A 26,740-nucleotide genomic window follows, 5' to 3' on the forward strand; every position below is an offset into this window, starting at 1 on the left:
TGGGGCCCTTTTCCTTTTATTTGGGGTTCTTCTGAATGGAAACATGAGACCCCTCCACCCACGTGCCTCTGGCACCCCATATGCCCTGATTCTATCCCAGCAGAGTCCCCTGTGAAATCACCAATACAAAAAAGGAGGGGGGCGGAGGGCAGGCCCGAACACCTGCCAGGCGGGCAACTCCCGGGGCAGGAGGCCGGGCAGGGCCGCGAGGAGCAGGCTGCGGGGGCAGAGCGGGCACCGGCCTCCGCACGGAGGGGGAGGCCCCAGGCGGGCAGGGGGCTCCGCGCCGCCTTGACAACGGCCGGGCAGAGATAGTGGTTATGCTTCAAGTGTGTAGGAGACACGCGGGGCTTGGGGCAGCCGGGGGCTGGGTGGGCAGCCTCTCAGCGCCCGACGTGGTGCGAGGGCGGGGACGGGGTCGGGGCGCTGGGGGGCCTGTGGCTGGCGGCAACCCCCGAGTCCAGGCCCCTGAGGCAGGCGCATGCGTGTTAAGAGGGGCTGGGGGCGCCCATCCTAAGCCCGCAGCCCGCAGGGGCAGAGGCTGCCCCGCTCTGCCCGGAGCAGGTGAACCGTGGGGGCCGGGGGAGAGGGCGGGAGGGAGAGGCTGCCTCTGCTCGGAGGAAGGCACTTGCAGCTGGCGTGGCCCGGCGGGAAGGCATGGCTTGGCAGACCAGGAGGGACGGGGGCACAGCGGGGAGGGCCCGAGAGCCGCCTCACGCAAACATGGTCAGCTGTAACCACTGCCGGGGAGAGGGGCCGGAAGTCAGCGGCGGGCGGGGCAGCAGGGACCCACTCGTTGTGCTGCCTGCCTCCCCCTGGCCCGGCCCCCCGCGCCCAGCCTTCTGGCCCCTTGGCTCAGGAGCCACCTCGCGTGGAGACCCCTCTTTTCCCGGGGACCAGGCTGTCGGCTTCCAGAGGCCCCCAGCTCCCCTCTCCCAGAATCCAGAGCCTCCCCGGTCGCCCCAGAGCTCGGGGGCCGAGGCTCCCACCTTGAACAGGTCGAAGGTCACGACTCCATCCAGATCCGTGTCGAGAGTTTTGAAAAATCCTGTGCGTCCAAGAAAAGAAACCGTGAGGCCGGGAACCCAGGGGGTGACGGCGGCGGGCCCCCAACCTGCGCGCGGCCTCCCCACCGCGCCGGCCTGCCCTGCCAGTGACGCACGAGGTGGGTTTCGGGGACACTCACGGAACATGGTCTCCAGCCGCACCAGGCAGCACACGAAGTTGTCGAAGTCGACAGCCAGGTCGGGCTCCGAGTAGCGGGTGATGATGAGCTCGTACAGCTTCTTGTTGAGCTTGAAGCCTGGCCCGGGGCAGCAGCGTGAGGCCCGGGGAGGGGGCGGGCAAAAGGCCTGGGGCTGGCAGGGCGGCTCAGGGGCACAAAGACCTCCTGGGCTGGGCCGGGAGTGGGAACGCCAGGGGCTTGCTGGGTTTGCCCGGGGCGCCCCGGCCTTGTCCTTCGATGGGCCTCTCTCGCGCGCGGGGGGGGGGGGCCGCTGGGTCCTGCTTCACCCCTCTCTGGCTGTGTGGCCTGAGCCGGCCACCTCGCCTCTCTGAGCCCACTTCTCTCATGGCCCGTGGGGAGAGCAGCAGAGCCTTAGCGCGCAGGGGTGTGGGCAAACGCGGGCGGCGCTCCCCCCCCCACCGCCCCCGCCGTGCTGCCCGGGCCCCACCTGCAGACTCGATGGCCATCCGCATCTCGTAGGCGCTCATGCTGCCCGACTTGTCCAGGTCGAACTTGCGGAAGATGGCCTGGGTGGGGGCGCAGGGTGAGGCCGGGCGAGGCCCCCGCCGCCCATCCTGCCCACCTGCCGCTGCCCCGGGACGTGGGAGGGAGCGGGGAGAGGCCGGCGAGGAGGGCCAAGCCCCGCCGAGGGGCCTGGCTGAGGCCAGGGTGGGGGCGCCTACCAGGTAATTCCGGATGCGGTTCCAGAGGATGTTAAACTCCACCAGGCCCAGCTTCCCGTTGCCGTCACGCTGGGGGGCCGTTAGGGAGGAACCTTCACAGCTGAGAGCAGGGGTGGGGGTGCACGCGGGCCCCAGGGGAGACGGGGAGACGCCATGGGAGAGCGGACAGCTTAGAGAGGGGGCGGGAAGCCGCGCGCGGGCTGGGGCGGGGCCTTAGGGCCCCTGGCGGACCCAGCGCCTGCTCCACCGCTCACTTGATGCAAGGCCCGTGCCTCAGTTTCCCCCTCATCAGTAGGAAGATGCCCAGGAAGGCCCCTGGACACGGGGCACTGAGGTGCCCGCACTCCACAAGCTTCGTGCATTTCTGCCGCCCGCCCCACGCCTCTCCCACGCCTACGCCCCCCACCCGGGACAAAAGCGGGGGCGGGATACGTCCATGAGGTTCACCATGCTGCGGCACGACTCCAGGCTGAAGCCCTTGGTCCGCAGGTCTTTGTCTGCAAGAGAAGCCAGTTCCTACAATTCACTCCGTGAGCTTCCTGGGCCTGAGCGGGACGGGGAGCGGGGCGGCGGGGGGCATGGGGGCTCGGTGCTGCCCCGGGGGTTAATGGCAGGCGGGGGCAGTGCGTGCGCTGCTCTGAAGCCTGTGTCCCAGCAAGGAGGCCAGAGCGAAGCGAGACCCACTAAGGAGCAGTGAAGGGTGCAGGGCAGACAGATGAGGCGGGTCAGGAGCGGGGCTGGCTGCGCCGAGGGGCCAGAGGGAGCATGGCTGGGGCGCGCGGTCACCAGCTCCGGGATGCAGGGCCGGGCCGCTGGGCGCCCCCGAGGCCTGGAGGGAGAGGAGGGCTGGAGAGCGGAGGCGTCATGGGTGCCCGCTGGGGGCGAAGTGTGTCCCGTGCCTCTCCCAGGGCCCTGCAACGCGGCCGGGGGTGCGTCTCGGGGAGGAACGGGGCCTCTTCCTTTTGCACAGAGGTGCCACAGGCCTGGGGTCTGCACTGCCCAAAGGGGCGCCCCCTCCCAACCACACAAAGGTCCGGAGCCCCGGCACAAAGGGCAGGTTTGAGATGGGTCGGGGTGAGGTGCGTGGCGGCCTGGCGGAAAGGGGGGTGAGCAGGGCGCAGCGGGGCAGTGCAGGGTCCCCCGCCCTGGCAGGCCCCGGCGGCCGGGCTGAGCTCGCCGTGGAGCACGTGGGGCGCCGCCGCTGGGCACGCTCACGTTTGCTGATGATCCTGTTGAGGATGGTCCGCAGCTCCTTGACGCTGATCTCCAAGTCCTGGGGAGAGACGGGGGTGGCACCTGGCCTGCGGAGGGCCTGCCCCTCGGGCTCCCCCGGTCCCGACCTACCTCCCCTGCCAGCTGCCTGAAGAGGGTCTTGAAGGTGTCGTCAATCTCCTCTTCTGAGAGCACTCGCTGGACCGGAAAGGGTGGACAGCAGGTGAGGGGCGCCCCAGCCCTGGCAGCACGGACAGCTGGAGGTGGGGCTGGGACCGCTCGGGAGCTACAGGTTCCCTTCTCTGAGCCTCACTTTCCTAGCCTCTGAAAGGAGGGGTCTCGTCCCCACCCCGGCCCCACCCAGGACATTTGCGTCCTAAACCAGGGGATGCAGTAGAGCTCAGTGACAAAGATGAAGGGTTGGATCCTTGCTGTGTGTCCTTGGGCAAGTTCCTTGACCCCTCTGGGCTTGAGGTTCCTGTTCTTCAGAGGGGGGATGAGAACACCCTAACGGGGCTGTCATGGGGAGGAAGCGGGGGTACCCGGGTCGAAGGCTCAGCTCAGACGTGGCACCGTGATTCTTGGGGACCGTGCCATGGCTATCGGGGTCCTCTGTAAACAGCACCGAGCTGGGCAAAGGAGGCTCAGGCCGCTCCTGCCACCCCCGCCAGGAGGGGCTCTGCCCTGCAGGGGGAGGACGCCTGGGGCCCGCGCACCTCATCGGGCAGGTTGGCCTGGATCTGGTCGTCCAGCTCCCTGTGGACAGTGGGGGGGAGGGAAGGACCGGTCAGAGGGGACAGGGCCCAAGAGGGTGGGGGGAGAGGGCCGGTCAGAGGGGGCAGGGCCCCAGGAGGGGGGGGGACAGGTCAGAGGGGCAGGGCCCCAGGAGAGGGGGGGAAGGTCAGAGGGGCAGGGCCCCGGGGGCGGCCACTCACTGGGTCCCCGCGCTCTTCTCCGAGAAGAAGCGCAGCACGAAGTCGCCCTCCTTGTTGGGCTCGAAGGTGGAGGGCACCACCACGTACTCGCCGGGCGGCAGGCGGAAGCGCGTGCTCACCTCCCGCAGGTTGATGAACTGCTCCGAGCGCGCCCGCGACGCGTTGGCCAGGAAGAAGTCGCGCTTCAGGTGCACGGCCGGCTGGCCTACCAGCTGGCGGGGGCGAGGGGGGCGGCTCGTGGGGCAACCAGCGCCGCCACCCCACCCCGCGGGCGCCTGGGCCCAAGCACCGGCCGGGGGGCCGGAGAGGCGCGTCAGGGCCCGGCCGCCCGCAGGCCTCGCGGCCCTGGCGAGTCCTTCTGCCCTAGTTTCCTCACCTGCAAAACGGGGTACCACCGCCCCTACCTACAGCTCAGGCGGGGAGCAGGTGACCGCAGACAAGGCGCGTTGAAAGGCCGCGGCACCGTTTCAGTAACATCCTCGTTATTATTACCATGCGCCGTTTTTGAAACTCTACTCAAAGCGGCCCCAACGCCCGTCACTCTAGGCACTCTACGGGCAGCCCCTCGTTTCCCGCTCACGACAGCCCTGTGCGGAGCTGCGGTTACCCCCATTTTACAGACGTGAACATTGAGGCTCAGAGACAACTTGCCCCAGGTGGCGCCTGCCCACGACCCCAGATTGCTGCGAGCCAGAACTGACTCGGGGCAGGAAGCTAGAAGGCGCCTATGTGTTTGTCGTGGGTGCCGCCCCGAGGATCAGAGTTCAAATCCAGCTCCCTGGCTCATCCCCTGCTCCACCCACCAAACAGATAACTGGGGCAGAGGGCGTTTCACGAGCAGTAAAACAAAGGCGACTTCAGAGCTCGCACGTGTGGCACCATCAGGCAGCGTGCACTTGGGGGGTGTAAATCCAGGGGAGTCAGGTACCACATTTACCTGCGGAGGGACCTGCAAGAGAGACGGAGGAAATCAGAAATGTGTGCGTGTCCAGGGTGCTGGTGTGGGAGGCGTGTAATGGGCAGGGGTCCCAAGTTTTGAGACGTTTGGGATGAGGAGGACCGGCTCCCGGCCTCACGCCAGAGAGGGCCCCTGGGACCCCGAAGGGAAAGGCAAGGCAGGCCCGAGTGACCGCGTCGTTTCTGGAATGCCCTGGGCCTGGGTCCCGAGTCAGGGTCCCCCCTGCCATGGGCCGCCGGAGGCCCCCAGCACTCTGCCGCGAGGGGTCCCGGGCCGAGCCAAGGCTGTGGCCTCCCTTCACCAGGTCCTCGTCTACGCTGTGTCCTGAGCACACAGTGCGAGGGAGCGCCGGCTCAGGAAAAGCCTGGACACACAGCCACGGAGCCACCAGCGCGGCCTGGCCAGCCTCTGCTTACACGCCTCCGAGACAGGGAGCTCACTCCCGCTCCGGAGCAGCCCCCTTCTTTCTGAAGCGGAGCCAGAGTCTGGCCCCCAGGAGCTGCCCCCAGGAGTCGGCTCAGCCAGCTCCTCTTCCAAAGGGCAAAGGGCAGCCTCCCAGCCTGGGGGGGGAGGCATGGGGGGCAATCCCAGAATCCTCCTGTCCTCGCCAAACGCCTTCCTGTCCTTCCACCCGCCCCTGGAGATGAAGCCGGGGTCCTGCCCGCGTGGGAGCAGGCAGAGGGCCCCAGCAGGGGCGAGGCGCCAGGGCCACCTGGGCTGGGCGGTGGCAACGAGGAGCTCCGGCGCCCCCTGCTGGGCGTTCGGCGTGGGCATCCTGGGGGACCCAGGGGCTCCCCCACTCACCTCGTAGACGGCGAAGCCGATGGTCTCCATGTCGCGGCCGAAGCGGCGCTCGCGGCGGCGGTGCTTCTGCATGAGGGCGAGCACGAAGCTGCAGCCTGACTCGCGCCCGCCGCTCTCATCGTCCTGGTCGTCCACCTCGTCCAGCCGGATCTTGAACTGGGGGTTCACCCAGAAGGTGGCTGTGGGAGGCCGGGAGGTGGGGATCAGGGGTGGGGCGGCCGCCCCACAGCTCCCCGGTGCACCCACTTATGATCTCAACCATTATAATTGACAGCCGGGGGCAGCCGTCCAGCGGGGACCGACACGGCCCCTGACCTCAGGGGGCTCGGGTTCCACCCGGGAGATCAGGCAAGCCAGTCGCGGGGCACACGAGCAGAGGCACGCGGGGGACGGCGAAGGGGACAGCCAGCCGCTAAGGAGCCGTCACGGCCTGGGGAGCGGGCCGGGCCCAAGGAGCTGTGCGTGGCAAGGAGCGAGGACCGAATCCAAGAGCCGGAGGAGCCACTGACAGCCTGCGGGCGGGAGGGACGAGACGGGGTTCGTAGTTTTATAAAGGTGACCCGGCTGCAGTGTGGAGAACAGCTTAGGATGGCAAGAGCGAGAGCAGGGCTCCGATAAGGGGGTGCAGAGGACAAGCGACGATGGGGGCTTCCGTTTCTGATAGGTGATGTCCCCGCTGGACAAAACCACCACATGCTGGACAGAAGAGGAAAAACCTATTTTTAAATGCTTTTACTAAGGAGCAGCATCCAGCACCCCCATCCCCGCAAAAATCGACACCACGTGTTGGTGAAGATGGGGACGGAGCCCTCGCACACTGGGGATGAGGGTGGGAATCCAAAATGGTGCAGCCGCTTTGGGAATCGGTCTGGCCGCTCCTCAAATGGTTAAAGACAGAGCATCCACAGGAGCCAGCAATTCTGTTCCCACGTATAGATCCAAGAGAATTGAAAACAAATGTCCATAGTAGCATTATCCTACAACCCAGTGGTGGAAACACCCCAAATATCCACCAAGTGATGAACGGATCAACAACATGTGGTAAAGCCATACAATGGAGCATCTGGCAATAAAAAGAAATGCAGTGCCGATCCTTGCGTCAACAAGCTAAGTGAGAGAAGCCATACCCAGGGGACCATACACGTATGACTCCATTTATGTGGAATGTTCAGAACAGGTAAGACCAGAAAAACAGGAAGTGGGTCTGGGGGTGCCTGGAGAAGGGGATGGCAGATTAGAGAGGTGACAGCGACAGGGCACAGGATTCCTTTCTGGGGTAATAAAAATGTTCTAAAATTGATGTAATGCGGGATGCATAACTCTGAATATATTACCCACCACTGAATTGTATACTTTAAATGGGTGAGTCATATGGTATGTGAATTACATCTCAATCAGATTGCCTTTTTTTAAAAAAACTGAAACGAGGAGTTCTGCAAGGTAAATTATTTTAAAGGGCTCTGACCACCCCTGGGACCCTGGGCACTGGGCATGGAGGGCAACAGATAAACCCAACAGGAGAGTTCTACAATAAAATTGGGGGTCCCAGGGGGGACACCAGATGTTTAAGTGTGAAAGAGAAATAAGCCCCAGTGGGAGGAAGGAGAAAAAATTCTCCTTGAGAGTTTATAACCACAAGTCAGCCTTCATCAGGTATGAAGTTTTAATTCGCGCCTCCTGTGAAATCAAGGAAGCCTTCAGCAGAACTTGTTTTTAAAGAAACCAGAGGTACTGGCATCCCGGGTGACTGGCAGAAATACACACAAATCCAATCTGGAAGAATTTAACTTCACCCCAGGATTCAAAGAATTCCCACAGATGGACTTTTAGGTAGAATGAGTCAAAAATCTCTAAACACCCAAAGAAACAAAGCTATAAAAGAACTGAAATGAAATACATGTTGAAAGGATTAACCACCAGATATGGCATAGCAGAAAAGAGAATCAGCGAATTGGAGAACTGACCAGAGGAAACTACTCAGTGAGTCCAGAGACTAAGAAAAGGAAAATCTAAAAGAGAGAAGCTGGGAGACATAGAAGACTGCATGAGAAGGTCCAGCTTACAGTTAACTGGAATTCCAGAAGGAGATAATAAAACAAGTGAGGAAAAGGCAATAGTCTAAGAGATACTGGCTAAGAATTTTCCAGATTTGTTGAAAGACACCAATTCTCAAACCCAGGAAGCTCAACAAATCCAGAAAAGAATAATTAAAAAGAAATCCATACCTCAATGCATCATGGTGAAACTGTAAAACATTAAATTAAAAAATAATAATAATAGAGAAACGGACTTGGCCCAGTGGTTAGGGCGTCCGTCTACCACATGGGAGGTCGGCGGTTCAAACCCCGGGCCTCCTTGACCCGTGTGGAGCTGGCCCATGCGCAGGGCTGATGCGCGCAAGGAGTGCTGTGCCACGCAGGGGTGTCCCCCGCGTAGGGGAGCCCCACGCGCAAGAAGTGCGCCCGTAAGGAGAGCCGCCCAGCACGAAAGAAAGTGCAGCCTGCCCAGGAATGGCGCTGCCCACACTTCCTGTGCTGCTGATGACAACAGAAGCGGACAAAGAAACAAGATGCAGCAAATAGACACAGAGAACAGACAACTGGGGAAGGGGGGGAGTTAAATAAAGAAATAAATCTTAAAAAATAATAATAATAATAAAGATCATAAAAACAGCCAGAGAGAAAGATAAACCCCTCAGAGGATACAACACAGAATGCCCACTCACAGGAGCAACAACAGAGGAAGTCAGAGTAATTGTATCTTCAGTTAGCTGAAGGTAATGTCAACCCAGAATTCTATTTCCAGAAAAGCTGTCACGAATGAGCAAGAAACAAAGACATTTTAATTTTAGGTAAATAACAAGAATGTTTATCACCAAAGACCCTCACTAAAAGAAATACAAAAGGATGTACTTCAGGCAAATGGGAGATGATTTCAGACCAAAGTCTGAGAACGGTGAGCAAAAATACTGTTATTATGTGGGTAATTCAAATAAACATGGGCTGTATTATATAATAATAATCATAGAATTATTAGAGATGAAGGTGGTCTCTAGATAATGAATAAAGGTTCGGAACTGTATTAGTTTTCTAGGGAAACAGAATCAACAAGGGATATCTGTCGATAGTAAGAGATTTATCGGAGTCTCTCATGCAGCCGTGGGATGCACAAGTCCAGCTCTGCAGGCAGGCTGCAACCAGGAGCTCTGGTGAAAGTCTAATGAAGATTCTTGATGAGTTCTGGGAGACGCTGGCTGTCCAAAGACGAGCTGGGAAATTCTTTCTCAATGCTGGAATCACTTCCCCTTTTAAGACATTCAACTGATTGGATAAAGTGTCACTCATTGCTGATGGCAATCTCCCTGACTGATGTAATTATAACTAGTAATCTGATTTACCACTGCAGTAAAGTCAGTGGTGACTAAAGACCATAAATGCCCTTGTATTAGTTAGCCCAGTGCTTGCTTGACCAAACACCTGGGCACAATCACCTGGTCGAGTTGATACAATAGCCTAACCATCACAGTATGGACACTAACAGTTTGTTGGATGGCTGAAACATGGACCCAAAACACTAATTGATGTTGAAATGCCAGAACTGACTTAATAGAATGTAGAAGAAGGTATCCAAAAAACACAGGGAGATTGGAATGCTAGAGCAGATTTATCGTGGAAGACCTGCTCACCCACCCAGGAGCGTCCACAGGACAGAGCTGAACTGGGATCCATAAATGCCGTGGGGATGATCGGACCCCGGGCTAGCAGAAGACAAGGGGCAGCACTTAACTGCCAAAGACGAGGTGGACACGGTTACAGTAATGGGCAGCAGGATCAGCGCAGTAACAGGAATAGTCTGACTTGCAGAGACCTGTGGCACTGGCTAGTTGATCATGAGGCCCCAGAGGTAAAGCAGATGGGCAGTCTACTAAATTCTTATTTGATCTGTAAGGGGACGAGTTCTAGGTCAAGTGAACAGAAGTCTAACTTGAATCAGCAAAACAGAGCCCTGACCCCTTAGTCAATTTCTAGGTTTGAGACAGTTTACAGACTTCGAAATCTTTGAAAGAAGGGAAGGCCGGGTCCCTTGAGGAAGGACCCTGCTATACTGCCAAAAACTTATCCAGTTACTCTTCCTCCCAGCCTTTTCCAAAGGGACCTTCAGCCTTTTCCCTGAGTGGCTGTGGATGGCGGAAAAGGAAATAATCAGGCTTTGGGGGATTACTCTACACTTGCTCTGAAGTATCACTACTTCCAGGAGACCCAAAACATCACTGTGGGCCACCAGGCAGAGCAGGGGCTTCTGGAGGTCGGGTGGTCAGTGGAGTTGGAGCTCAGGTCGTCTCACGTTGGGTCCAGGGATTATAACTCAGCCTGAGGTTATTTCACCAGTTCTGCATAAATGGAACAGACAGACTCAGCAACTGGCAGAATCCCCTAGGTTCACTAGAATCCTAGAAGCACTAGGAAGGTAGAACAATTCTAAATTTGATGCTCCTAATATCATAGCTCAAAATATATAACAAGGAGGTGGATTTGGCCCAGTGGGTAGGGCGTCCGTCTACCACATGGGAGGTCTGCGGTTCAAACCCGGGCCTCCTTGACCCGAGTGGAGCTGGCCCACGCGCAGTACTGATGCGCGCAATGAGTGCCCTGCCACACAGGGGTGTCCCCCACGTAGGGGAGCCCCACGTGCAAGGAGTGCGCCCCATAAGGAGAGCCGCCCAATGCGAAAGAAAGTTCAGCCTGCCCAGGAATGGCGCCGCACACACAGAGAGCTGACACGGCAAGATGACACAACTAAAAGAGGCACAGATTCCTGTGCCGCTGACAACAACAGAAGCGGACAAAAAAAAAAAAAGAACACACAGCAAAGGGACACAGAACAGACAACTGGGGGGGAGGGGGGAAGGGGAGAGAAATTTTTTTAAAATCTTAAAAAAATATATATATATAACAAAAAATAATTGACAGAAATTGGCAAAGCCACCACAATGGTGCTGACATTTCATCACCTGCAGTATTTGATTGATTAGGCAGACAGAATTAATTAACAAGCTTGATATGAAGGACAGCTACAGAGCACTCTCCCCACCACTTAGAGAATAGGGTTCTAGTGAAGAGAAGAGGCTCCAAGGCTCATAGTCTGGGGTCAAAGCCATCCCAGCTCTGCTACTTAGGCAAATTAAGACTTTAGGCAAATTGCTTAATCTCTCCATCGGTAAATAGGGGATAATAATAGCATCTAGCTCATAGGGTCAGCGTGGGAGTTAAACAAGTTAGGAAAACTGAGAGTATGGTAAACAGTATATTAGTGGTAGCCAGCCTCTTCAAGAAACACAAAGAACATTTATGAAAACTACGGCACGCACACTGAACCACAGTGCCAGCTTCTGCTCATTTCAAAGCTGTGAACTCATACAGAAAACACTTTTTGGCAACAATGAAGTTAAGTCAGAAATCAGTAACAGGGGAAGTCACAGCGTCTCAAGAGAGTAAGCTATTGGGCTCCCATCTACCGTATGGGAGGCTCAGGGTTCGATTCCTGGGGCCTCCTGGTGAAGGAAAGCTGGCCTGCGTGGCGAGCTGCCCAAGTGGAGAACTGGCCCGTGCAGAGTGCTGGCCCACGCAGGAGTGCTGGCCCAAGCAGAGAGCTGGAGCAGCAAGATGATGAAACAAGAAGAGACACAGAGGAGAGACAATAAGAGATGCAAAAGACCAGGGAGCTGAGGTGGCTCCAGAGATTGAGCAACTTTCTTCCACTCTGGAAAGTCCCAGGATCGGTTCCCAGTGCCTCCTAAAGAGAAGACAAGCAGACACAGAAGAACACACAGCGAATGGACACAGAACAGACAAGCGGGGGGAGGGGATAAATAAATAAATCTTTTTAAAAAAGAAATCAATAATAAAAAAGAAAAATATGTTTAGGAATTTTAAAAACACTCCTAAATGATTAGTTTATCAAAGAAGTAATGATAATGGAAAAGAGAAATCACATAGAATGGTAATTGAAACATTATGTACCGGGAAGCGGACTTGGCCCAGTGGTTAGGGCGTCCGTCTACCACATGGGAGGTCCACGGTTCACACCCCGGGCCTCCTTGACCCGTGTGGAGCTGGCCCATGCGCAGTGCTGATGTGCGCAAGGAGTGCCCCCACGCAGGGGTGTCCCCCGCATAGGGGAGCCCCACGCGCAAGGAATGCTCCCCGTAAGGAGAGCCGCCCAGCGCGAAGGAAAGAGCAGCCTGCCCAGGAATGGTGCCGCCCACACTTCCCGTGCCGCTGACAACAGAAGCGGACAAAGAAACAAGACGCAGCAAATAGACACAGAGAACAGACAACTGGGAAGGGGGGAGGGAATTAAAAATAAATAAATAAATCTTTAAAAAACAAAACAAAACATTATGTACCTATATTTAAAAAGATCTCCAATCAATAACCTAAACTTCCACCTGAAGAAACCACAACAGCAAATTAAAATAAACTCGAAGCAAACAGAAGGAAAAAATAGAGTAGAGTGCAAATAAATAAAACAGAGGTTAGACAAAAGTTGGCTCTTTAAAAAGATCAAAAAAGTTGACAAACTGTTTACTGGAATGAACAAGAAAAAAGAATACTCAAATTATTAAAATCAGAAATGAAAGAAATGACACTACCAACCAAAGAGAAATAAAAAGACTTCTAAGGGAATACTATTAACAGTTGTATGCCAATAAATTGGATGACCTAGATGAAATGGACAAATTCCTAAAAGACACAAACTATCAAAAATAACTCAAAAGGAAACAATTTAAATATCTAACAGGGGACCTGAGGCGGTTTAAGTGGTTGAGCACCTGCTTCCCACATGGTCAGTCCCAGGTTTGGTTACTGGTGCCTCCCAAAAATGAAACAATTAACAAACAAACAAACTCAGGGAAGCCAAGGTGGATCAGTGGTTAAGCGCCAGATTCCCACACATATGAGGTCCCGGGTTCAATCCCTGACCCTGGTGTATAAAAACAAACAAAAAAACCCTGTAATAAGTAGAGATTGAATTAGTAATCAAAAACTCCAACAAAGAAATGTTGGGAAACGGACTTTGGCCCAGTGGTTAGGGCGTCCGTCTACCACATGGGAGGTCCGCTGTTCAAGCCCCGGGCCTCCTTGACCCGTGTGGAGCTGGCCCACGCGCAGTGCTGATGCGCGCAAGGAGTGCCGTGCCACGCAGGGGTGTCCCCCGCGTAGGGGAGCCCCACACGCAAGGAGTGCGCCCATAAGGAGAGCCGCCCAGCGCGAAGGAGGGAGCAGCCTGCCGAGGAATGGCGCCGCCCACACTTCCCGTGCCGCTGACGACAACAGAAGCGGACAAAGAAACAAGACGCAGCAAAAAGACACAGAAAAAAAACAGACAACCAGGGGAGGGGAGGGGAATTAAATAAATAAAAATAAATCTTTAAAAAAAAAAAAAAAAAAAGAAATGTTGGCAAAGAAGATGGCTTCACCAATACATTCTACCATACAATTAAAGTATAATTAATACCAAAACTTCAAAAACTCTTCCAAGAATTAGAGAGAAGGGGACATTTTGCAATTCATTCTGAGACTATTATTATCCTGGTCACTCATCAGAGACCAATGGAATTTATCCCAGTCATCAAGGATGGTTTAGAATCCAAAAATCAATCAACCCAATATGTCACACTAATAAAGGACAAAAACCCCACATGGTCATTTTAACAGAGGCAGAAAAAACGTTTGCAAAATCGATACTAAAAATATTCAACAAACTAAAATAGAAGGGAATTTCTCACTTGATAAAGTGCCTCCATGAAAACTCCACAGCCAACATCACTTAATGATGAAAGACTGGACACTTGTCCCCTAGGATCAGGATCAAGACAAGGATGTCCACTCATACCACTTCTATTCAACATTGTACTGGAAGCGCTAGCCAAGGAAATTAGGCAAGGAAAGAAATAAAGGGCATCTATTTTGGAAAGGAAGAAGAAAAACTATATTTGCAGATGACATGATTTTGTATAAACAAAATTCTAATAGATACATACATGCACACAAACTATTAAAGCTAATAAACAAGTTCAGCAAGTTTGTGGATACAAGAGCACTATAACCATACACCAGCAACAAACAATCTGAGAATGAAATTAAGAAACTTGCATTTACAATAGCTTAAAAAAGAATAAAATGGTTAGGATTAAATTTAACAAACGATGTGCACTGAAAAAGAAAAATAGAACGTTGTTGAAAAAATAAATGGAAAGACATCTCATGCTCATGGATTAAAAGGTTAAATACTGTTAATATGATAACACTATCCAAAGCATCCTGCAGATTCAATGCAATCCCTATCAAAGTGCCAGCTGGCTTTTTGCAGAAATTGACACATTGATCCTAAACTTCATATGGAAATATAAGAGACAAGAGTAACCAAAACATTCTTGAAACAAACAACAACAACAACAAAAAAAAAACAAAGTTGGAGCACTCACTCCCAATCACAAAACTTACTACAAAGGTACAGTAACCAAGACTGTGTGGTACTGGCATAAGTATATACATCTATTTTTTTTAAGGAAGTACTGGAGATTGAACCCAGGACCTTGTACATGGGAAGCAGGCACTCAAACCACTGAACCACACCCACTCCCTAGTATGTACATCTAGATCAATGAATAGACTTGTGAGATTGGAAATAAAATCATATGTTTATGGTCAACTGGTTTTCAACAAGAGTGCCAAGACCACGCAATAGGGAAAAGACCAGTCTTTTTAGCAAATAGTGGTGGGACAAACAGACATCCAACAGCAAAAGAATGATATCAGACACCTACCCCCCACCATATACAAAAATTAACTCAGTATGGATCATAGACTTAAATGTGAGAGTTATAACAATAAAACTCTTCGAAGAAAACATAGCTCTAAATCATCATGGCTTGAGATTAAGCAATGGTTTCCTAAATATGACACCCAAAGCACAATTAACCAAAGAAAACAATAAAGTGAGAATCATCAGAATGAAAAACTTTTATGTTTCAAAGGACACTATCAAGAAAGTGAAAAGACAATTCACAAAATGGGAGAAAATATTTGCAAATCATATATCAATAAGGGCCAACTATCCAGAATATACAAAGAACTAACAACTCAGCAGTAAAAAGACAAATAACCCAATTTTTATGAATGGCAACGGATTTGAATGGACTTCTCCAATGAAGATATATAAGTGGTCAATAAGTACACAAAAAGAGGCTCTAGGGAAGCAGATGTGGCCCAAGCGATTGAGCTCCTGCCTATCACATGGGAGGTCCCACGTTTGGTTTCCAGTGCCTCTAGGAGAAGATGAGCAATACAGTGAGCTGATGCAATGGGCAGGTGCTGCGAGCAGGTGCAACAAGATGACGTAAAAAGGAGACACAAAGAGGAAAGACAATGAGAGACACAACAAAGCTGAGAGCTAAGGTGGCTCAAGTGACTGAGCATCTCTCTCCCACATGGGAGGCCCCAGGTTCAGTTCCCAGTGCCTTCTAAAGAAAACATGAGCAGACCCAGAGAACACACAGCAAATGGACACAGAAAAGCAGACAGCGAGCACAAAAACAAGAGGGGAGAATAAATAAATAAAATAAGTCTTTAAAAAAAAAAAAAGGCTCAACATCATCAGGCATTAGGGAAATGCAAATCAAAACTATGAGATAGCACTTCGCACTCTCTAGGATGGCTATAACAAAAAGGCAGACAATAACAAATGTTAACAAGGATACGGAGAAATTGCAATTTTCATACACTGCTGCTAGGGATGTAAAATGGTGCAACCACCTAGGAAAAACAGTGTGGCAGTTCCTCAAACACTTCTTTTTTTAATGTTATTTTTTCTCAAAAATTGAAACACAGAGTTATCATATGATCCAACAATTTCTCTCCTGGGTATAGACCCAAACATTGAAAATATTCGTTTATGTAAATACTTGCAAACAAATGATCATGGGATCATTATCCAAAATAGCCAAAAAGAAGCAGCAACACAATAGGTGAATGGATAAACAAAATGTGATATATCCATGTAATGGGATATTATTTAGCCATCAAGATAAATGAAGTTCTGATACCTGCTACAACATGATGCACCTTGAAAATACTATGCCAAGTGAAAAAAGCCAGACACAAAAGGCCACATAGTATATGGTTCCATTTACAGAAAAAGTCTACTGTAGGCCACCTCAAAGAGACAGAGAGCAGATTAATGGTCGCCGAAAGCTGGAGGAGAGGGATTAGGGAACGATAGCTAATAAAGGGTGATGAAAATATTCTGGCATTCAATGTAGTGATGGTCACACAACTTTGTGAAAATACTAAAAACCAGTGAATTGTGCACTTAAAAATATGAATTTTATGATGTTAATTATTAATATATCTCAATTTTTAAAATTGCTCATCAAAGTTGTAATGCAATTAAGGGTGCACTTGGACAGAAATGTATAGCCTTAGGTGCTTATAGGAAAAACAATCCAAGTTAATGTCCTATGTTTATAAGAAGTTATATGATAAAGTCTAAAAATAAATCCAAAGAAAATAGAAGGAATGAAATAATGAGCAGGAAAACAAAGATTAATGATATAGGAAAAAATAATACTAAAGAAAGGATCAACCACAGCAAAATTTGCTTCTTTGACGGGACTAATATCAACAAACCTCTCACAGGATTAGTAAAGAAAAAAGAGAGGTGTGCAAATGACCACTGTGAGTAAAAAGGAAGGGCATTATGATGGATGAGATATGAGTATATTAAGGATAATGTTAGGTTAATAACTTTGAAAAAAGATGAAATGGATAAATTCCTAGAAAATACAACTTATCAAAATAGGTTCAAGAAGAAATAGGAAACCTGTATAGCCCAATAACCATTAAAGACCTTCAACATCAAAAATGAATATTCACACCAGGAAAAGAACAGGCCTGACAGCCTTACAGACAAGTTCTACCAAACATTCAGGTAACAAATCATTCCCATCTTATGTAAACTATTCTAGGAAACAAAAAGAAAAGACAGTTCATGATTCCCTTAGCAAAGCAAAATAGCACTGATATCAAAACTAGACAATATCAGCATGAGAAAAGAAAATTACAGGCAAATCTCACAAACTTAGATATAAAAATGTATATTAAAAAGTTGTCATTTTATGAAACATTTATATAATCTCAAGCTTCTTGAAATATAAACATTTTAAAAATAACAGTTATGTCATCGTCACACTCAAAACACAAGCAACAAGAGAAAAAAATAGATAAATGGGACTTGATCAAAATTTAAAACTTTTGGGTCTCAGTGGGCTTTACCTTGAAAGTAAAACAACAGTCTACATAATGGGAGAAAACATTTGGAAACCACATATTCAATAAAGGTTTAATACCCAGAATATATAAAGAAATCCTTCAACTCAACCACAACAAAAACAAAAACAACCCAATTTTAAAAAGGGCAAAAGACCTGAAGAGACATTTCTCCAAAGAAGATAGACGAATGGCCAAAAATCACATGAAAAGATGCTCAACATCATTAACCATTAGGGAAATGCAAATCAAAACCACAATGAGATACCATTTCACACTCACTACAATGACTACCACAAAATTTTAAAAAATAAAATAAAATAAAACAACAGAAAAATTACAAGTGTTGGAGAAGATGTGGAGAAATAGTAACACTCATTCATGCTGGAGGGAATGGAGAATGGTGCAGTTGCTATGGAAAACAGCTTGGCAGTTCCTCAGAAAGTTAAGAATAGAATTACCATATATGACCCGGCAATCCCACTTCTAGGTATATAGCCCAAAGAACTGAAAGCAGGGACTCAAACACATATTTGCACACCAATGTTCATAGCATTATTCACAACTGCCAAAAGATGGAAGCAGCCAGGGGTCCATCAACCGATGAATGGATAAACAAAATATACAGACAATGGAATCTTATTCAGCCATAAAAAGGGGAAGTTCTGATGCATGAGATAGTATGGATGAACCTTGAAGACATCATGTTGACTGAAATAAGCCAGGCACAAAAGGACAAATATTGTAAGAGCTCACTGATATGAAATAATTAGAATAAGCAAATTCAGAGTCATAATCTAGAATACAGGTTACCAGGGGATGGGATGGAGTTAGGGAGTAAGGAATTAATGCTTAAAAGGTACAGAGCTTCTATTTGGGACAGTGGGAAAGTTTTGATAATGGTGATGGTAGCACAACATCGTAAACAGAGTTAACAGCACTGAATTACATATTTGAATGTAATTTAGGGTATATATATGTTATTAAAATAAGTTTTATTTTATTTTTTTAAATATGGAACTGTGCAACACAGTGAACTCTAAATTAAAGCATGGACTATAGTTAACAGCATATCATAACAGCATAGTTAATGTGCTATCATCAATTTTAACAAATATACCATACCAATGGAAGGTGTTAATAATAGGGTACTACCTGGGAATCCTGTAATTTATGCATGGTTGTTCTGTAAAACCCACAACTTCTCTAAAGGATAAATTAAAGAAAACAGTTATGTCATGACCACGTGGTTTTAATCCCAGGAATGTAAAGTTAGTTTAACATCAGAAAATTGACAAATGTAACTTACCATTTCAAGAGATAAAAGAAAAAAGGTATATCATCACCATCAACACGATAAAGTTGAATAACACAAAACTCAATCTGATAAAAGGCATCTACACAAAACTTAGAGTAAAAGGCTCAGTGGTGAAATGTCAACATTTAGGGGTGGAATGCTGAAAAGTCTCCCTTTAGGAGAGGAGCAAGATAAGGAAGTCCTTTGTAACCACTACCATTGAACATTAGCAGTCCTAACCTGCACACTAAACAAGAAAGAGCAATAAAAGCTGTATGAATTGGAAATAAACAAATTTGCCATTGTTGGCAGATGGTATCCACTGAAGTTAAACAAGCAAAAAGAATCTACAGATAAATTAGTAAAATTAATTACAGTTTAGCGAGTTTGCTAATAATTTTTTACAGAATAATTTTTTAAAAGTCAAACTGTATGTTACTATATAGCAACTCTTACCTGGGAGATGTAATTTAAAAAGTGATACCATTTACAACAACAAAATGATAAGAGTACCTAGTAACAAATCTCAAAAGATGTATGGGCCCTATAAGAAGAAAACAAAAATTTTATCAGAAGACATTAACGAAGACCAAAATAAACGGAAAGAGAAACCATATTCTTGGTTAAAAAGACTCAAAATTGTAAAGCTGTCGATTCTGCCCAAGTCAATGTACAGAGTCAATGCATTTCCAAATCAGAATCTTAAGATTTCTTTTCTTTTGGTAGCACTTGGGAAGCTGATTCTAAATCTCATATGGTAAAACCCAGGGCCATGAGTAGCCAAGAGACGCCTGAAGAAGAAATTCACCCTACCCAAGAGCAGGATTTACTAGGAATCTAGAGCAATTAAATCAATGTGCTAAGCGACAGCCTGAGAGAGTGCACGGCAGGCCCAGAAACAGACCCCATGGACACGGCGTCTGCATCGTGTCCGAGCCGGCGTTGCAGGTCAGTGAGCAAAGGACGGACTCCGCCATAAACAGTACTGGGAAAACGGGTTATGTGGGGGCGGAAATGAACCTGGATCCCACCAGAGAGTGCTTCAAGACAGGGCAGGGGGCCACCCTGAGGACCAGAAGGCACAGCAGGGGTGGGCAGCAAAGAAGCGGCTGGTGACCACCTTCAAAGAGCAATTTGAGCAGCGTGGTGGGGGTGGAAGCAGTGGATTAAGAAATGAACTGGAGGGAAGCAGACGTGGCCCAATGGACAGAGCGTCCTCCTACCATATAGGAGGTCCAGGGTTCAAACCCATGTGGTGAGCTGGCCCACGTGCAGCGCTAATGCGCACAGGGAGTGCTGTGCCACGCAGGGGTGTCCTCCGCATAGGGGAGCCCCATGCGCAAGGTGTGTGCCCCACAAGGAGAGCCGCCCTGCGTGGAAAAAAAAGTGTGGCCTACCCAGGAGTGGCACCGCACACACACAGAGCTGATGCAGCAAGATGATGCAACAAAGAGATTCCCAGTGCTGCTGAGAATGCAAGCGAGCACAGAAGAACACACAGCGAATGTACACGAGAGAGCAGAAAACGGGCGGCTGGAGGTGGGAGGGCGGGAATAAATAATAAAATAAATCTTTGAAAAAAAAGGAACTGGAAGTGAGAAAGGAAAACAGTGCGGCAACTCTTGGAAATGTCTGCTTTGAAGGTGAGCAGAGAGATGGGTGGGCTGGTGCGGTGGAGAAGGAGGTGGGGACACGCAGGAAGTGTCCTCATGGAAGGAAGCCCATCTTTCCAGTGAAGTGCAAGGCCAGGCCCTCAGCTGAGAGGAACAGCAGAGGGAGGTCTGAGGAGGGAGTGGGAGCTTCGCTAACCAGCAGTAAATGGCTGGACCGTGCCAAGCGCTCATTTGAGGTTTGTGGCTATGTATTTCCTGGGAACACTGTCCGGGCTGTGTGATTTCTCTCCAGCTACGTTCCACGTTTCCGTGCTGGCACACAGAAGGTAGAGAGCCGGGTTCAACGAGGACGGTGGTTGTGGAAGAGCAGAGGGAGAGAAGGGCAAGGAAACAGTGTTTGCAAGGATGAGATGGTGGACACTGCCCTGTAAGGAGGGACATGGAGCGAGGTGGGAGGCAGAGGAGAAGGCAAAAACAGTGGGTTCATCGGCTGAGATAGTTCAATGATGCAACACAAAAAAACCAAACGCAATCACAACGAGGACGTAGAGTAAGGGAGCTGACAGTCAAAGGTGGAGGTCGGAGGTGGGGTCTTTGGAAAGGGGGATTCAGAGATGAGCAGTTACTGGGCAAGACAAGCTGTGTGTGCCCACAGGGTGGGGGCTGCCCTAAGGTGGAGGAGAAGGTCGCTGGAGGTGGACACAGGCTAAGGGGGGACAACCGTGGACCAGGAGAGATGGTTGTGGGAGAGAGCGGGGACGACAGGGGGGTGGCCGCAGGGCACTTCAGCCCCTTCCTCCCCCTTCCTCTTCCTTGCTAGCACCCTGGGCTCTTCCGAATTCACAAGGGCATTCGACAATTCACTCTTGCAGGCAAGCGCGAGGGGGCTGCACGATTTTCCCCCACGGCGCAGGTGAGGGCGGAGGCCGGCGGAGCTGCAGGGCTGGCCCCCCGGGCTGGGCCCCGGCCGCGCCCCGCGCCACTGGGAGGCTCACCTGGGTAGTTCCGGCAGCCCCCCGCGGTGCTGCCCCGCCGCCAGGTGCCCTCGTAGAGCATGGTGTTCCACTTGCGCACCGTGCGGCTCTTGAGCGCGTCGGGCGTCAGGTTGCAGATCTCCAGGCGGGTGAACTCGCGCGTGAAGTCCCGGAAGGACATCCTGGGGGCCGAGGACGGGGTGAGGCCCAGTCCCCCAGCCAAGGCGCAGAGGACGGCGCACGGGCCGGGGCTGGGCCGGGGAGGGGGCTGCTCACCAGAACTCCCCGTCCTCCATCTGGACCCGGAGCTGCTCCCGCTCGTAAGGGTCCACGCTGTTCCACTCCGAGGAGCTGGCGGGAGAAGGGGGCGAAGGGGCTGCTGGGGGCTGCCCCGCCTGGCCTCCAGGCCCCAGACCTGTCCACCCCAGCCCGGTCCCCAGGCCTCCGCAAGGTCAAGGGTCAAGCTCCTGGCACCAGGGGTTGTCTTCTCAGGGCTGGGCTCGGGGGGTCAACACAGCACCCACGCTGTCCCCAGATCCGAGAACATGAAGATGGGCCCCTCTGCTCAACCTGAGATGCCAGGGGCACCTACCAGCGCCCACCCCCGAGCACCCCAACCCCCAGAGCCCAGGGCTCACCCGTCACTCCAGGCTCCAGTCCACTCCACCTCGCCCCAGGGGTTCCGCATGCGGATCAGGCTCACCATCTGGCCCCGGCAGTTGACCTGGGGCCCAGAGTTCCCACTGGCATCGGCCCTGGCACACACCCTTTCCAACACCCCTCCCGTGCCAGCCGAGCCCCGTGGGCACCCAGTTCCACACTGCAGGAAGGGGGTATGTGTGCAGCCCACCCTGCAGCAAGGGAGGCGGCCCTGCACGCAGGCAGGTAAGACCTGGCATGAGAAGCACCTCGGGAGTGTCCCCAGACACTGAGAAGGCCCCCCACAGCCCTGGCTGTGCAGGGGGGGCCCACGGCAGGGAGGCAGCACCCGGCCTCCACCCCCGGGTACCTGCTTGGCCCCGGTCACGGAGTAGGCATGGCCCTTCACCAGCTTCTTGAAGGTGACGGCCTCCATGTCCAGCACGCTGGAGATCTACGCAAAGACGAGAAGGTGCTAAGGGCACAGCCGGGCGCCCCATGGCCCGGTTAGTGCCCCCATCCGCAGCTGGGAGAGGAGCCCCCGGGGCACATGCAACAGCTGCCGGGGGTGGCAGGCCAGGGCCCTGACCCGGGCTAGCCCATTGCCCCCAAAGACAGGCCGCCACAGGGCGGGGAGCTACTGGGAGGGGCTGGCCAGGATCTGTGAGCACACATGTACACAGCCCCCCACATCTATGCACAGCACCCCGCAGCCAAGGGGCCCCCAGAGGGACACCGTGGTGGAGACAGGGCGGAGGAAGGACAGGCTAGACCAGTTTGAACTGGAGAGAGGGCTGGGAGAGAACTGCAGTGATGTTGGGGGTGGACTCTGAGGTCAAGGTCAGGGGGTCAAGGTCAGGGGGGTCTGGAGATGAGCTGGGGGGCTGGAAGCCCAGTGAAGGGAGAGAACGAGGTTGGGAAAGGAGAAGAGTGGAGACCGGGGAAGGGTGGGGCGTCAACAGGCCGGGGGGTGGGCGTGGAGCTCACAGAGCCGAGAGGCAGGTGGACAGGGGCCAGGGGCTGAGGTTCTGGGGGTTGCAGGGACCCACCGATGGAGCCGAGGAGGGAAGCGAGGGGCTGTGGGGGCGCAGGGGGTGCACTCACATCGATGGAGCAGCCCAGCAGCGAGCCGCGCTCCAGCGCCTTGAGGATGATCTGGTAGAGGTCACTGGGCGCCTTGCGCATCTCGTACCACTCGGTGACCCCACCGGTGAAGTCCTCAAAGCCCTCCGAGGTGCTGCCCCCCGACAGGGCCTCGTAGCTGCCGTTCACCCTGGGGGCAGGCCGGGGTCAGCGGGGCAGCCGGGCCCCTCCCCCAGGCTGGCCGGGCCGCCCGCGCCCCCGCTCACTTGGCGTAGGCCTTCTCCAGCAGGGCGCTCCAGAACTCGTTGCCCTGAGCCGAGTGCACGAACACCAGCTTCCCGTCCTTGGTGGGCAGCAGGTCGTCCACGACCACGTCCACCCACTCCCCGAACTGCCACAGCTGGGGGAGGGAGGCGCCGTGAGACCGGCTGGGGGGTCCCGCGGGCCCGAGCTCTGCCACCGCTGGATAACCATCCTGACACGGGGGCTCGGTCTCCCCAGCGAGAAGTGGGAGGGGCAGCGCCTTCCCCTCCGGAAGCCTAAACAAGATCCGTGCAAGACTGCAGGTCTGTTTTTGAAATAGACCCGGGCGCCTCCTCCGGTAAGGGGGGGATGGAAGAGACAAGGAGAGCTGGAAGGCCCGGAGGCCTGGGCCTGGGGGTGGGGGGTACACAAGGAAACTGGGCGAGGAATGGAAATGTGGTAGCCAGATCCTTTAACGTCAAGATGGGGTGTCCCCGCAGCCCCGGAATCACCAGGTTTGTCCTGGGGTGGGGGGAGGTTTTCCAGGGCGGGAGGAGGGATTGATTGGGTGGTCTGGGGGCCAGAAGCCGCTTGCTGGGGGGTGGGGGGCGGGTGCAGAACACTGGGGTAAGGGGATGCGCAGGCCCAGGAGAGGCCCAGGAGGGGCGGGCTGAAGGTGGGAAGGGACAGGGAAAAGAGCAGGGCCACGCCCCTGGGGACTGGCCGCTTGGGCAGGTGCAGCCAAAAGGACAGCACCCTGGCACCTCAGGTCCACAGGTGGTGAGGGTGGGGTGGGATACGTGGCTCTCTGCCTAGGAGGAAGCAGAGGGCACCCAGCAGTCCTGGAGCAGCTTATTTGGTGGGTGTGGCCCTCCCAACACCGGCTCACTGAAAAGGAACTGGTGTGACTTGAAAAAGGGGCCCAGGGCCCAAAGTCAGGGAAAGCCGGTTTAAACAGCCTTGCTCCCCATTCTTTTCTGCAGGGCTCTATCCTTTGCCAAAGTGCAGGAGCTCGGAGGGGACGGTGCTGCCGGTGGAGACGGCTTGTGGGAACTAGTCTGTTTTCCCCTGAAAATTGCCCCTTATTTTTCAAGGGAAACTGAGGCCCAAGGAAAGAGAAGGATCTGCTGCACAGGACATAAAGCAGAGCCCTCCTACTCTTCCAAGCACCTGCTCGCAGAGACGCACAACCACCCGGAAAACTGCCAGCAGAAATACCTGCCAGACCGTTTCACACATGACAGGCCTGGGATGGCATCGAGAGGTCAAATACCTTCCAGAGGAGGGGCTGGCCCCCGCAGGGCGTGGCCCCAGCCACCCTGACTTCAGGCCACTGTGCTCCCTGCTCGCCTCCCCCACCGCTGCCCATCCCCAGGTGTGTGCAAGCGCCTCACCTGGAAGTGGAAGATGCCGGCATAGCCATCCTGGAAACTCTGGCCGTGCGGGACCACCCGGTGCAGGAGGGTGTCATTTAGGGTGAGAGAGGCGATGGCAGCCAGCAGCCAGCAGTCCCCTGGGACGGGAGGGAGCCCACGTCAGACCCGCCCCGGCAGTGCACATGGGTGCCCACACTGGGGAGCACCCGGACTACCCCCGCCTTACAGCAGAGACCCAGGTTTCTCGGCAAACCAGCCAGCCCTGAGCCTGCCTGCCAAGGCTTGCAGGAGGGAGGGGCCGAGCGCGCTCCAGGCGAGGACCAGGAATAGGAACTACTGCAGAGAAAGCACCAGAACGGGCCTACCCAGGGCTCCCTGGCAGATGTCCGTGCGGGTGGCTCCATCCACGATGAACTGGGGGTTCGAGAGCAGCTCCTGCAAGAGACCCAGAGTCCTGTCCCCGGGCCGGTCCCTCCCAGAGACGCGCCCCCAGCCACCGCAGGCCCCGTGCCCCACTGGGGACCCAGAGCGTGGCCCCCACTCCTCGCCTAGCACCGGGGACTGGCCGGCGCGCCCGGGGCCCCCTCTCTCACCGTGGGCCGCTTCCACTTGATGCCGTAGGTCTTGGAGGAGTTGGGGCCCAGCTCCTTGAAGCCCAGGCTCTGGGGCACCGGGGGGAACGCCTCGTCGCGGAAGAGGGCCCCGCTCTGCAGGCACCGCGCCCGCAGCTGCTCGTAGTCCTGGCCCAGGTACTTGATGGCGTTCTCGTGGCTGCCCAGCCCCAGCTCCTTGGCCCGCTGCTTCTGCACTTGCGCCGACACCCCCGTGCAGTACACGGGGACGATGAACTCCTCCGCCATCCTGCGCGACAGGCGGCCTGCTCAGAGCCCAGGCCTCCCCTTCCTCCCCAAACCTGGGGTTCCCTCGCCACCCCCTCCCGCTGCGCCCTGCATCCAGGAGAGGCGCACTTCAGCCACTGCCTCTCCCCTCCCGATCCATTGTCTGCAGCCTGCAGCCCTGGGGTCAGCCGGCCCTCCCAGGTGGGGCAGGGCGGAGCCAGAGGGAGGTGACAGGCACCCACCCCAGGGAAGGCCTCTGGGATCCTGCTGGCTAGCCTGCAACCCCCTCCCCAGAGCAGTCAAGTTCCCCTCGCACGGGGTCCGTTCCCTAGGGGAGCACTCAGGCACTCAGGGTCCTCCCTCCCCAGGCCCCTGCGATGAAGGCCGCTGGACCCCTGTCCCTTGCCCTCCAGCCCTGCCCCAGCCCAGTCCCCGGGGGACAACGGTGAGCGCAGGCAGGCCGGGGCGGCGCCGGGGCTGGGCCACTGCCCCGGGTCCCCCCGTCCGGGTTTCAGACACCCAGAGGGCCGGGGCAGGGCTGAGCGGGGGGCAGCCCGGCAGCCCGCGCGCAATCCGGGCTCAGGGGGTCCCGGCCCCGCGGCCCAGCTCCTTACCTGGGGCAGGGAGGGGTGCCTGGGGGGTCGCGGCGGGGCCTGCAGCGGGCTTCCCGGTGGCTGCTCAGGGCCGGGCCCAACCAGGAAGAGCGCGGCTCCCCGCCCTCCGCCCGCGCCCCTCCGCCCGCCCTCTCTCCTCCTCCCGCCGGGGCTGCGGCCCGCGGCCTCCGGGCGCTGCCTTATCTCTCGGGCACCGGTTGTCCCGGGCTATCTCCCGGCCTCCCGGCGTCCGCCCTCCCGCCCGCCGCCGCAGGTCCGGGGCCAGCTCCGCGAGGGACGAGGCAGCCCGAGGAGAGCAGTCCCCGGGGAGGGGCCAGCGCCAGCCCGGCCGGGGCGCGGGCGGAAGGGCACGGCGGGGGAGGGCGCGGCCCGGCCGGGGGTATTTTTAACCCCGGCCCGCGGCTCGGGTTCCCGGGCGGCGGCCCCACCCCACGCGGCGGCCGAGCGGGCATTCCCCGGGCGCCCCGCGCCCCGGCGCCCCGCACGCCCGCAGCTGTCCGCCCCCGCCCCCGGCGCGGCGCCGAGATTACCTCGCGCGGCGGCAGCTGCCGGCGGAGAAGGGGCCCGGGCGAGGGGACCGTGCGGGACGCGCCGCCAGCCGCAGCCCCACCCCGCCCGGCCCGCGCCCAGCCCGGCTCCCCGCCCCCGCGCCCTGGGGCGCAAGCCCGGGGTGCCGCCACCACGCCTCGGCGGGCCGGGGCTCGCTGCGTGACCTTGGGTCGGTCCCTGCGCCTCTCGGCCCTGGCTCCCCCGCTGCCTGCGGCGCCCGGGCTGGAGGGGCGCCACGACGGGAGCCCACCGTTCTGGGGTTTCCTGACCCTGGAAGCTCGGAGAGGTGGGCGGCCCCGCCCGCCCAGGAGCGCCCCTGGGCCGCCTCACCCAGGAGGAGGCGGCAGAGGCTGCCCACTCCGGACC

The 26,740-nt window shown here is 54.6% G+C and overlaps 1 protein-coding gene across 2 annotated transcripts; it reads right to left on the reverse strand.

Annotated features, from left to right (window-relative positions):
* Positions 1-26,466, reverse strand: CAPN1 (calpain 1). Of its 2 annotated transcripts, none has more exons than XM_004478585.3 (22): positions 26,356-26,466; positions 24,966-25,233; positions 24,738-24,807; positions 24,391-24,509; positions 23,020-23,153; positions 22,775-22,943; positions 22,041-22,124; positions 21,670-21,755; positions 21,308-21,382; positions 21,053-21,213; positions 5,818-5,996; positions 4,993-5,004; positions 4,056-4,267; positions 3,837-3,876; positions 3,253-3,318; positions 3,124-3,181; positions 2,341-2,405; positions 1,909-1,977; positions 1,674-1,752; positions 1,187-1,303; positions 990-1,048; positions 1-740 (listed from the first exon to the last, which is right to left on the reverse strand). In XM_004478585.3, the coding sequence occupies exons 2-22, from the start codon at positions 25,230-25,232 to the stop codon at positions 714-716; spliced, it is 2,148 nt and encodes a 715-aa protein (XP_004478642.1). In that variant the 5' UTR covers position 25,233; positions 26,356-26,466; the 3' UTR covers positions 1-713. The 2 variants fall into 2 exon arrangements, with proteins under 2 accessions (XP_004478642.1, XP_004478641.1); XM_004478584.5 differs by lacking the exon at positions 26,356-26,466 and adding an exon at positions 25,826-26,124.
* Between the last annotated feature and the right edge of the window lie 274 nt (positions 26,467-26,740).

This window comes from Dasypus novemcinctus, chromosome 10, assembly GCF_030445035.2.
Source record: "Dasypus novemcinctus isolate mDasNov1 chromosome 10, mDasNov1.1.hap2, whole genome shotgun sequence".
Classification (NCBI taxonomy): domain Eukaryota; kingdom Metazoa; phylum Chordata; class Mammalia; order Cingulata; family Dasypodidae; genus Dasypus; species Dasypus novemcinctus.

Coding starts and splice junctions, on each gene's coding strand:
- CAPN1 (XM_004478585.3), bottom strand. CDS start 25,232: ATGGCGGAGGAGTTCATCGTCCCCGTGTACTGCACGGGGGTGTCGGCG. Junction 24,808..24,965: donor TCAAGTGGAAGCGGCCCACG/GTGAGAGAGGGG, acceptor GGTCTCTTGCAG/GAGCTGCTCTCGAACCCCCA. Junction 21,214..21,307: donor ATGGAGGACGGGGAGTTCTG/GTGAGCAGCCCC, acceptor CTCGGCCCCCAG/GATGTCCTTCCGGGACTTCA.